General features: G+C 38.2%; 1 protein-coding gene across 1 annotated transcript; it reads right to left on the bottom strand.

The window, feature by feature from the left end:
* Positions 1-10,823: 10,823 nt before the first annotated feature.
* senp8 (SUMO peptidase family member, NEDD8 specific) lies at positions 10,824-13,025 on the bottom strand. Its single transcript, XM_034221052.1, has 2 exons — positions 12,955-13,025; positions 10,824-12,166 (listed from the first exon to the last, which is right to left on the bottom strand). The coding sequence occupies exon 2, from the start codon at positions 12,143-12,145 to the stop codon at positions 11,480-11,482; it is 666 nt and encodes a 221-aa protein (XP_034076943.1). The 5' UTR covers positions 12,146-12,166; positions 12,955-13,025; the 3' UTR covers positions 10,824-11,479.
* Positions 13,026-13,528: the final 503 nt, after the last annotated feature.

Here is a 13,528-nt window from a genome sequence, read left to right as displayed (position 1 = left end):
CCATGTTTTTTCATATTGAACTTATATTGAAATGAAATCAATAAACATATTTGATTTAATTGTATCCCCAGTTTTTGCTTATCGTTTCAGGTAGCACCTATTGCAAATGAGACAAGGATCTAAAATTGGTTAAAGAAAAAACTGCAGTAATATACTGTTTTAATGCATACACTACTGTAAAATGATACTGTATACAGAACAGTAATGTATTGTTATTTCACAATACCAGTATTGTATAATCACAGTAAAATATTGTTTTTGAGATTATAGCAACATAGACAATTACAGTAATATACAGTAATATAAAAATACAGCACTGATTTTGATACTGTAAACAAAATACAAGATCGCTACTGTAAAGTAAAAATACAGTAACTTGTTGGCAACTTTGCTGCCAGTAATTTACTGTAAAATCCCCTGTATTTTTTTTTACAGTGTATAAATACACTAGATGTTATTTAACCGCATGGCAATTTAAACTATCACGCTGATTAAAGAGGTCAGTTTTCAATCTCTTTTGCTGTTAATTCACCCTTCTCTTCTGCTCACCATGTGTATCGTTTGGGTAAAGATGACAATTGATATATATGATATATTGATATATATATATTGATTGATATATGATATATTGATATATATATGACAATATTTCTGAAACATTGTGTGTTGCTAAATTCATGTAAATAGTTAGAAAATGTGTGAATTGGGAGCATATTCAAATAACACAATTAAATACTAGTGTCAATGCCTGCATTACTTAGTTTTAGAAGTTAATATATGTAGAGGAACATTATTTGTATAAGCCAGTACATCAGCATGCTCATTTGTTCAACAAGTAGATCAGTGTTAGGTCCTCAAAGTCAAATGTCAGTCCTGTTTGATTAATTTACCCTAAAAAATGTCAATATTGCAAGGTGTATCTCTGAATTTAACGGGTTTGGAGGGTCTCAATGATTTAAAAAAATATATGAAAACAACATGTGTTTAAAAAGTCAAATCTTACATCTTCCATGACGGAGATCTTGTAGTTAGTGACAGAACGTCTTGGGTAGTCGTCTGAATGCAAAAATGAGCTGGTTAACTACTTATTTTCAGAGAAAGCGTTCAAGCGACAGTCTGACTGCTTCTGACTGTGATCTGAGAGCATGTGAAGAGAGGAAAGAAGGCTCCGGAGTGCACATCCATGTGTTGGTCATTCCGGAGCCTGAGAATCTACGAAAGATCCATTCTAAAAACATGTTTTTAGAATGGATCACATTCACATTCTAATGGAATTCAGATCATCCATTATTAAGTGTGTTATGATTCTTTATTGGGAATATCCAACCTGTGAGCACAATGTAGAAAAAAAATATATAAACCATTTAAGGCAATATTTTTGACTTGCTGTCTTGTAACATGTTCATAAAATAATGTATAGATGTGCATGCATCTATCAAGTTTGATAAGTCCCATTTTGTTTGAGCAACATACGATCTTGCCACAAATACACATTATCCAACTGTAAAACACTGTCTTAAAGTAAAATGATATATAAATGCATGTAGGGTTTTGTGCACTGGGCTTTTACCCACCGGTCCCCATAGACTGACAACATCTGGGCCAGCTGTTTTACAGTTTTCCTCCAGCAGTTTTGGAAACAAGCACGATTTGAGAATAAGTGGAACACATATTGACATTTTAGACAAAAAAATATAAATAATATTTCCTAATGTATCTTTACTGGCTGTGGTGGAAAGTAACTAAATACATTTACTCAAGAACTGTACTTGAGTCTTTGTTGAGGTTGAGGTTCTTGTACTTTACTTTAGTATTTCCAGTTTATGCTGTGAACTGGCTTTTGAAATAGCAGACAGAAACAACAATCCTGTACAAAACAAGTCAATTGGTCAATTAATCCCCAGATAGCTCAATTTACCCCTTGACGCAGATCAATTTACCCCTTAGATGGGGCCAGTCATGGCCCTTTTTATAGATGCATTATTATGATTTTGATTGACAGAAGACATTGGTTGTTGTTGTCATTTGACACCTATATTTTTTTCCTTGCCTATATACATGACCACATACAGTATTTTAATTGTAACTTTGTATCTTCCTGGAAGAAGTTACATTTGGCAGCTATACTGTTTTGTATATTTAATTATTTTAACGAGACCTTTGGTCCAACTATTGTTTATGGAATCTCATTTCAGTAATTGATATCAACAGACTCATTGTCCAACAATTACTTCAAGCCCCGACATTAAAGGCCAACTGCTGTTTAACAGGGATGTGCACTTGCATACAGAGTGAGGGTTAGAGGAGAGTCAATTCTTGGCCCTGAAGGTGAAGAATGTCCTTTTGTAATTTCGACAGTGATTAAGCCCTCGGTTAATTTACAGCAGGACAAAGGTACCAATACTAAGAAGGTTTGTTTTACGCAACATAAGCTGTGTATCGTGCTACATGCATGCTATAGCAGAGCAGGGAACAGGATTGTTCAGGATTAAAGTGTATCCATCTCAGTTTACGTAATTCAGCACATTTGTAATATTCATTTTTAATCAAGACGCCAAACCTTGGTGCAATGCTTCAGACCTGACAATTCAAGAACGGTTTCCCTGTAAGACTTAATGGAGTGGACTTGGTAAATTGGCCATTAAGAAGCAAATCAGTCTAATGAATGTGCCTTTCCCTGGGCGCTTTGTCTCTCTAATGTGTGTACTGCCAGGGTGGTGAATGCCACGGCTTTGTGGCGTTTTATTACGACAATAGTAAACCCTGATGGCTCGTCTGACTGGTCACTCCGGGTGAAATATGCCTGTGGGATGTAGACGTGCACATGATGCCAGAGGAAGGAGCGCAGAGGCTGGAAACAGTCCAAGGCTGAAGTCGAATAGTCCATTTAGCTTAGGAACCTTCCTAACGGGGTGAAATGACCCGGAAGTCCCTCAGTGGCAGCCATGATAAGTGCCGTTCGAATTAGATGATAGGAAAGGAGGTTTCAAACTTCCTTTATAACCTCCTTTAGCTTAGGAACCACTGGACCTCCCTTGACGAAAGGAGAGGAGAAAATGCTGCCCCACAATGCCTTGCAGCCGCGGCATTTGCCGTCACACAACAGTCGGCCGTTCACGGAAACAACCGATTATGACCGAGAAATTATATCATGAAAGTTACGGTGCTTATTAAGCATTTTAAAACGTATGTGGTAAGTTGCCAAAGTGCTTTTTGCTGAACGTTCATCAGTATTATAATCAAAAAGAGAAATATGAACGTTAGTTTTTACTGAAATCATCATATAAAGTCAACATCTCACAGTCTTTACTGAGCTGTGTGGGGTTTGTTCAACTTTTAAAAGATGTTTGAATGGTGATATACACAGTGATAGATGTTAAGGACTAACGTTTATAATAAATACATTTGTATTTATTTTAAGATATTTTCATCATATAATCATACGTATTGGGATCATTTGTATTAATGTGGATCGGAGGAAGAGGGTGACGAGCATACGTTTCACTTTCCTTTTTTATTTCAATTCCAATTTAGGTAATGTGTGTGTGTGAGACTGCCGCATAGCCAAGACCGGAAGCTGTGATAACTCTGGTGGCTACCATTAGCAGCTAACTTTTACTCTCCGATTTTTACATACAAATTTAATTATGGATTATAAATTAAAAAAAATATTACCCAAAAACATTATCAACCTATGGATTAACCGATTCATCCGCGTTTTTTCTCGTTTTAATGCCATTGAACTAGTCTTTTGATCAGATTGACAGCTACGGTGAGACGATCTCCCGTAAAAGCTCTGTAAAGGTACGTGATGTCTGTGTTTGCTTCCCCTGTCAAGAGTTCGGATAATTTAGTGATGATTTATATACCTAAGTAATCTGTGGAGCCTCAGCTTTAATCGGATATCTTGTATGTGCAGCTATACGATAAGTAATAAGGGTATCTTTTATCTTGAGTTCTGTGCCCAAGTGCGTTAACATTTTTCGCTCAGGGGTCATTTAGATGCTTCATATGAGACTTGTGTTTTGGTAAAAATGGTTTGTATCGTCAGTTAGCTGAGATTATTCCCGTTAACACATTAATAGGATCTTAAATATTAAGATCCCCTGAGACACAGTGTCGTGAAGAAGAAAAAAAAAGTACCCGCCGGCGCTTAGCCCGGGGGAGAAATGCTAACGCTAACGCTACATTAGCATCGGCGATCTGTTCTCTACTTCATGCTATCTGCACAAATGGTTGACATTAAACATTACAAATATCAGGCAGTTCAGAGAGAATCAAAGGAAGGCAAGCAGGCAGGCAGCTTTGCACGACATTCTTCTGGACGTGTTTCATTGTGGTGATAGTGAGGGTAGTCAATCACTTTTTTGACAAGACAGTAGTGACGGCCATGTTGGTGACGTGTGTTGTTGTGGGAGTCTGCGAGACCAGAGATGTAGTTCATTAAACGTTTCACACAAAAAATTGTGTTACTTCACAGTTTTACGACGCATTTTCATTTTTTTGACTTGTAAATTATCTTTTAAATTGACAAACATCTGTGTAATTCGTGGCACAATTTAACTAATTCTCACTCCCTCTCCCGTAATTACGAGACATTTCTGTGCATCATAGAGTTCATCCCACACCCACTGTAGGAGCCATGATCACTTGATTGGTTGGCTTGGGTCACATGGGTATGGGTGGCACTCATTATAATCCTGTTCACCTGCGTGAGGTGTGGGTGTGTGGAAGAGAGACTGCGGTCAAGCCAGCCTCCACTCGGGAAAACCTAGTCAAGCAGCCCGCACGTGATATTGCGGTGCGCAAATATCCTATGCATTACGGTAGAGTCCTGGAAACACTGCCTTCAAACATAAAAGCACTTACTCGGTCAATAACATAACACCAAAATAACATACCAAACATATTAAATTAAGAAATATGTACTATATAATGTGATCAATAATTATTTTAAACAAACTACGTATAACTACCACATTATAAATGAGTGAATGTAAAACTTAAAGGGGACCTATCATGCAAAATGCACCTTTGTACGTCTTTTATACATGAATATGTGTCCCCGGTGTTCCAGGGAACTCACCAAGTGTCAGAAAACACGACCCTCTCTATTTTCCTCCTTAGCCAAATCTCTAAAAAAGGGGCTGCAACGGATCTGAAAAAAACGGATCCAGATTTCAATTATTTTCTACGTCACAAAGACGTGCTCCGCTTATTGGTCAACTCTCCACCTATCAGGGGAATGAGCCACGGCCACGTGCATTGCCAAACCTCTCATTCGCATATAGGCTATCGGCAGGCTAAATCAACCCCAGTCACATCTGTGTTTTTGCCTGCTCTTGCCAGGATGTCTAAGCCAGTTAAACGTTGTGCTGTTGTTGGCTGCAAGACTCGAGAAAGGGGACTGCATGCAATGCCATCAGTGGAAAAAGAAAATAATCTGTGGCTAGACTTCATTTTCAAGGGACATGTGCCAGAAGGCCACGGCAGATTTCTGTTGGTGTGACTGTGTTCCAAATTTTACGACGGACATGTCTATGAACTTGTCTCAAGTCCAACACAGATATGCCTCCAAACTAATGCTAAACCCGGGATCAATACCAACCATCCGGGACCAGGCCAGTGAGGACACATCCAATTTTGAAGCTGTACGTTTTTATTTAGCGGTGTTTTTCCTGATAAAGTTATCTCTAGCTTGTAGCATGTAGCTTCGCCGTATCAATGTCGCCTCAAACCCAAATAGTAATCGGTTAGGTGTTTATATGTTTTTGTAACATTTTATTTTGTACGCTCCGCAGTCTTTGCTTTGTCTTTTATTTGAATTATCAGGCATTTGCTAACATGTTCAGACATACTGCCGTAATGGCGATCTGTGTTAAGGCTGTAAAGCCACGCCCTAGCCGATAACACAAGTATTTATTCTCCTATTTATTAGTATTTTGTATCCTCTAAAATCATATTGAGTAAGTTATAATAACAAACGTAATATTCTGTAGGTAAGTGCCGTTTTTTCCAGCGTTATATGTAAAAGCTTTTGTGATTGTAGTCTGTAAGAACGATCAGATATCATCGATCTGTAAGCTAAGCTACGCTACGCTAATGAGACATGCCGTTTTTTGCAGCGTTATATGTAAAAGCTTTTGTGTGTTTACTTGTTTGCGCACATAAATATAAATGGGGGTGTGTTAGGATACAACACTGTGTGTATGCGAGGGGGGACACACACACGTTGGTCTGTTGTTGTTGACGAGGCCTTACCTCTAGCAACAGGCTAATTAGTGGCTAGCACTCATTACAGTCAGTCTGCTGAGCTCAGCCCCTCTCCAACACATCATCTGTATTGAGTCAGAAACACAGCATGCACGTTACGGTTCAAAACTAACTCAGATTGGAAAAGGCTAAGCAAAGAGCTTTGCTAAATAGAAAGTTTTAAGCCCCATCTTTTGGGATTTCAGACTATATTTATCCAAATAGTATTTTCTCATCCTGAATACTAAATTGAGATGATTTTGTTCTAACTATGTTTTCTTCTTTACAGGCCAGCACCTCACATACTTACTAATTAGTGACAATTTGTACATCCTTTGCTATTATTTACATTTTTTTTTCTCATGGTGGAAATGAAAGACTGTACCTGGCAGCCCTGCACTACAATGAAAACGCTGAGCGTGCACAAGCCACTACATCCACTGGAAACCCTCTGTATAAACTGCAGTTCCCAAAGGCCAGGAAGGGAGAATGCAGAGCAAAACCAGTAAAGACTGACCCCACATTCCGTAAGTGTTTAAAATATTTATTATACAACTATTTACAAATATAAAATAAAAAAATTAGAAAGAACTTTCAGATTTTTACATGCATATACTAATCTAAACCACATTTTTTGTTGTGCTTTTTTTTAACATTGCACAGGCTACGTGGCCAACTTGATGGACCTCATCTTCGACCAAGTCTTTGTGGACACTGCACCATTATGAGCGACCTGACAGGGAGGAGGTCATCGCCGGGTATGCTACACGGTTCAATTTGACTGTCTGAACCCAACATAGACATTTCGCAGATCAGGAAACTCCTGCCTCCCTGAGGACAACGCAGGCCCGGAATCACCACTCTGATCCTGCGTCCAAGGAAGCCCCAGCACCAGCTCACAAAGCTTCTGTAGGCTAGATACCTGTGACGCCTGAAATCATTAAAAAAAAAATGTAGTGTCATTTATACAAAATACAAGTACATTTAGTTTTTTTTTATGGGTTCAAAGAACCGTTGATGTTGACAATAAAGTTCCGAGTTGATATCAAATGTGTCGTGATTATTCATGTTTGGATGGGTAAAGAATATTCTGATTTCAAAAGCATAAGGTTGTGTGTGGACTTTTTTTGTCGTACACATGGGTGTGTTATGCCATTGCTGTGTAGTATATAATAGTACAATGACAGAATGAAAGATTGCATAAAGCCATATACACCACTATTTATTTCCATGAACAATATTAGCATTCGTTTTACAATTTCAGTCAAAACAAACAAACCACTCACTGCTCTATTTGCCTCAACTGTAGTCCACCATGTTCAGCTCTGTAAATATTCAATGCATTCTGCAGGGAGAACACATTCAGGCACACAGGCTCCAATCCAGGATGGTCCACCATACAGGTTACAGAGTCCTCAAGTTCCTGCATCCGTCTTGACACCTAGTGTGATAAACATATATTGAATGACATGTGAAAAATGTATTCTCTAAACAGACAACTTAGTGAAGCTATCAAAAATGTTACCTGTGGTATCTCCATGCAGCACACATTCTCCGGTTCAGAAGGCATCGTGGCGCAATTTGCACATGTACACCTGTAGAAAGAAGTCAATAACTGAGCTTTTAAAAACACATGAAACTGCACACATTGCTGACAACTGAGGTGTTGTTGGAGTTATACTTTTTATCACCCTAAGTTATTGAACTTTCCAACGGTTGTTGCACGATGTTGGAAGAAAAATACTGTAAACTATTAATAAACGCAATGATGCCATTGTATATATGCTGAAAATATGAATGTCTCCCTTTATAAATATATATATGTATTGCTGTTTTTGCGTTACAAGCTCTAAGTTATAAACTGTACACATTGCATTCTTGCTAATTAGCCAAAATATGAACGGAATAAGTAGAAAGCATCGTAACAGAGTAAAATAAATAGGGACAACAGCTTGTCAACTAACCATTCAGAAACGTCCTGCTGCAACCGAGATGTTTGCACCTCCACCAAAACCTCCGCTGCTTCAGGGTCAGTCTCTGGATCAAATTGATAATATGCTTGAACACATGCATTGCTCTGAGATGACATGTTTATTCCACACTCGTAATCACAGCAAGCATGGTAACGTGACTCTCGCCGGCTCATGCCCCGCTCTTCTGCAGGGGGGCGTGGTCTGCTGCTGCTCAGAATTTTCAAAGACAGGCTTGGAATAGAGCGAAAATGAGCGAAACGAGGCATGGCTAAAAAATGATCTGTTTGGTATTTTGACAAATAAAATGTATAAATATACCTTATATAGGTATGGTCATACACTATATCATTTAAATATAGCATGATATGTCTCCTTTAAGGAGTTTCAAAATAAAAGACCTTTGAAATATCTATTGTATGAGCTGTCATCCCTCGGTTTTTAGATGAGAATAAAACAAAAACTGTCCAGTAGCAGGACATCCCATATAGTCACTCAGAAGAAATAAGAATATTCTGATGTAGAGTTTCAAAATAAAAGACCTTTGAAGTCTCAGATATTGGCTATTTTTCTGAGTGACTAGATGGGGTGTCCTGATATCACCCTGGAGTGAGATGACTCTTTGATACTGGACAGTTTTTGTTTTATTCTCATCTAAACACAGAGGGATGATAGCTCATATATGAGACTTCAAAGGTCTTTTATTTTGAAACTATACATCAGACTGTCCTGATTTTTTCTGAGTGACTAGATGGGGTGTCTTGCTATCACCCTGGAGTGAGATGAGTCTTTGATACTGGACAGTTTTTATTTTATTCTCATCTAAACACAGGGATGATAGCTCATACCATAGAGAGTTCAAAGGTATTTTATTTTTAAACTCTACATCAGAATGTCCTGATTTTTTCTCAGTGACTAGATGGGGTGTCCTGATATCACCCTGGAGTGAGATGAGTCTTTGATACTGGACAGTATTTGTTTTATTCTCATCTAAACACAGAGGGATGATAGCTCATATATGAGACTTCAAAGGTATTTTATTTTGAAACTCTACATCAGAATGTCTTGATTTTTTCTGAGTGGCTAGGTGGGGTGTCCTGCTATCACCCTGAAGTGAAATTAGTCTTTGATACTGGACAGTTTTTGTTTTATTCTCATCTTAACACAGAGGGATGATAGCTCATACAATAGATATTTCAAAGGTCTTTTATTTTGAAACTCCTTAAGTTTTACATTCACTCATTTATAATGTGGTAGTTATACGTTTGTTTTAAATAATTATTGATCACATTATATAGTACATATTTCTTAATTTAATATGTTTGATATGTTATTTTTGGTGTATATGTTATTGACCGAATACGTGCTTTTATTTTGAAGGCAGTGTTTCCAGGACTCTACCGTAATGCATAGGATATTCGCGCACCGCAATATCACGTGCGGGCTGGCTTGACTAGGTTTTCCCGAGTGGAGGCTGGCTTGACCGCAGTGGAAGAGAGGGTGGGAGACACAGAGCCGTTGTACTTTTTTGTTGACCGCAAGATTACAATTGCTTTGATTATAACAATGTATATGTCTGATCACCGAGTTTTTTCATTAAACTACAATAAACAGAGCTTTTGATCTCAGCAAGTACTTTTTTAGCGTGTCATACAACATCAAACAGCGACTTTGTTTGTTTCCTGCTGTCGCTACACCCACGTTGCGATTGGTTTGCTGCCTGACTAGCTACAGTATGTTGAAACCATAAATCAAATCAACTGCTATAATAAGACTTGCTATGCCAACGGTGCCGGTCGTACAGTTGTTGGTATAGTTTTCTTTCCTTTCTTAATTTAAAATACAATGCTGGATGACAGCTCATTATTACCCACACTCTACTTATGGAAAATTATATATATTTTAGTTTCACATTAACTATTTGTAAAAATGTGTCCAAGTGAAAGTGTCTGTTCCAGTTTGATAGTTACTGCAACAGATTTCTTGTAATCACAATGAAGATTACACTGCTCCCCTAATGCATTGTGCTTTGTTTAGCTGTGATCATGCTGCACCAATCTTGAAGAATTAAGTTATTTTCTTCTTACAACAATAAGTTGTTTTATTTAAAAAGTAAACTGTAACACATTTGAGCACTTAATATCTTGAAGTACTGAAATGAATTTGCTTTAAATATTTTGCCAGATATTTCAGTTTAGTTCTGTTAACTTATAAGTGCAATTTTGGAAAAATCATCAGAAAACCATTTCAAACATATCTACTGTATACCTCCCACAGAATGTTTTCATTTTTAAATAATACCCCCAAAATGTAAAGGTGTCACTTAGGTGGATCAATATTGTTTTATGTCTTTCCTATTGCATTTTGGTTAATAACGGGACCCAACCTGACTGACTGACTGTTTTGAAATACCATTTGCTTAATGTCTTTCATTTTTGTAAAGCACTTTGAATTGCCTGTGTTGAAAGGTGCTATATAAATAAACTTGCCTTGCCTAACCTATAAACTACTATCCATTTTAACTGTAAAACACCAACATTAATACTTCTCTGATACAATTAACTATATAAAGAGAGCTGGGACTTCAAACAAAAAAGCAAATTAACAGTTTTGTCATCAAAAATGTGACACCAACTTTATTAGACCAGCAGACAGTGAATTTGACACTTGCTTTTTGTGAGAACATAATATAATACATTCCACCAATCAAAATTGTCCTTTGTCCCATAAACAGTCAGAGCACCCAGGCACGTCTCACCCTCATACAGCAATTTTCCTAAAAATGTTTCAAAACTAAAAGTTTGTTGTTGTAGGCAAACTGAGAAACCAAATGTGCATGTAACATAAAGTAGGAGCCAAGGTTAAGATTCACATTCTTATCATCAATTTCATTTAAAATGACCCTGAGCAATAATCAGTGTAAACATTTCTACATTCGCTGCAAGCTAATACAACAGAGTAAAGAAAATGATTTGACATCCATTCTTAGTAAAAATGTAGATGGAAGTACATTTCCTTATAGGCATGCTGGTGTTCAGGTCCACATATTGTATGTCGCTGTGCATATACAAGGCATAAACATGACACCAAGATTTGTAACATTACGTTATTTTTTTCTTTTATGGGGTATTATAGAGAGTCTAATAGAAATATACTTCATATGTAGTTTTATACTGTATTGTAGGAGTGCATTCAGTTGCTCCAGCAGTAGATATGTAGAGAGGCTGTTCTTCATATAGTGAGGGCAAGTTGCCAGGCTAAGGAAAGGAAAGAGCGCAGCAGAGGTCATTCTGAGCCAGACTCTGGATCAGTCTGCACCACTCCACCCTCTTCTGAGTGATGTAGGCCGGGGTGATGATTTGCACAGGAAGGCGTGGCGAGCCCTCCACTCTCGCCTTTTCACACAAGGCCTCTGCTATACAGATAACGTACATGCCACAGTCATAGCTGTTCTTCTGGGATGGACAGGGCTCCTCCACAAACTGCGCTTTTCTCCCTGCACCCAAGAAAGGCTCTAGATTGCGGGCGATGCGCTGTGCGTGTGTTGAATTGCTGCCCTTTTGAGAGTCATAATGTGCAAAGTGGTTGGAGTTGTGGTGGTAGACCAGGAGACTCCAGTGGGATCCTCCGGCGGTCTGGTTGGAGTTGTCGTTAACGGCCAGGAAGACCCAATGACGAGAAGCAAGATTTAGCGGCTCCAGAAATATTGCTAACTCATTGGGGCAGGAAGCACACTTTATGTACTGGGTGACCTCCGGGCTGATGAAGGTGATGGTCTCCCCCAGGACTCTGAAGCGCTCAGCAGCAAAGTATTCAAAGGCAAAACCAATGACTTGGTCATTGAGCCAGTAAGGTCCTTCCAGCAGCGACACATCAGAGCGTCTCAACAGGCTGTCCTGGTAGCTCACCACCACAGGGTCCATCCCCCAGTCAAGAGTGCCCGTCTGCAAATACACAAGATGTACAGTGCTGAATGTTTAGCTGATAAAGTTGTGCACAAATAAACACATCACTTATCTGTTTAAATTGTATTATTATCTGTTTTCATTTGTTATTTGTCTTTCCAAAACGTGTTATGTGAGTTAATACAAAACAATTACTTTACAAAAAGACTCCACTGTCTCTTACAATTGCAGTTTAATCTTTAGATCTGGTGTATTTTTCTCAAATAAAAAAAGGTTTGTGACATCCTGAAAATGATGATGTAAACCCAATTATTACAAATTCATTTGATGGTTGATTACTAACTTGCGTCACAGGGATAAGATGTGTGGCTGGGTTAAGGTCGTACAATGTAAATACCACCTTATAAACCCTTAAACTGATGTCTGGAGTTAAAGGGAACATTTCATTTGGGTTCGTTTACGGTTTGTTGCTGTTGGCCGTTAACGTTACTCACTGAGACACGTCAAATGGTTCATCATCTTATTAAGAAATCGCGTTATTACCTAGAATTTACAATAGCGTATGATTGGATATAAACCTCCAAATACTGTAACAGGCTGCCAGTGACCGGTGATGCCACTGCGGAGAGTATCACATTACTGCAGTGCGTTTCATTTGACCATATACAGCTCCCTGATGATGAACCATTAGCATGAGCTAGTTAGCTAACTGTCACTTCTCCCATCACACGAAGCGAAACAACTCCGCTACACGTTCATTTTATCCTGTACAACTTGAACAGTGTCCTGTAAAACTAACATATATGAACTTAATTAAATGTCCATACCTGTAAAAGACACACTCAAATAAAAAGTAGCAGGAAATCTGCAGTCTCGCACCTCATTGCATTGACTAACGTAAAGCACTACAGGAAGACCTTTAACTTGTTTGCGACAGGGTGTCGGGCAGTACACTCACTGGAAAGATACCAGCTGCTTCGTTACCTCCTGTCATTTAAAAGTTATCTTTTCTTACAGTTTACAGTTATATGATACAAAATACACCAACACATGTACAACATACCACATCTACCGTCACCAGAAATAATAAATACACTCAAAATACACGCTAAAATGTGTTTAAACCATCATTTAATATCAAGTGGTGCAGTGTGTGTACCTCGCTACCGAGTCATTTAGTGCTTACTTCCTTCCTGTTGTTTCGCTACGTCCGTGGAACGACAACTTTCTTTTTATAAATAGAAACTACAAACGTCCAGTAAAAATACAAGCAACATAATACATTCACTTATAAACAAAAGGAGGGGACGCAAAAGGAATTTTTACCCATAATGATTCTGTATACATTTTAGTGATAGTAGCCTATATTATGAAACAGATCCTTAATTCTTTATTTTCCCC

The sequence above is a fragment of the Gymnodraco acuticeps genome, unplaced genomic scaffold, assembly GCF_902827175.1.
Source record: "Gymnodraco acuticeps unplaced genomic scaffold, fGymAcu1.1, whole genome shotgun sequence".
Classification (NCBI taxonomy): Eukaryota; Metazoa; Chordata; class Actinopteri; order Perciformes; family Bathydraconidae; genus Gymnodraco; species Gymnodraco acuticeps.
Note: the sequence above shows the minus strand (reverse complement) of the source record. Positions and strands in the feature narration are given on the sequence as shown.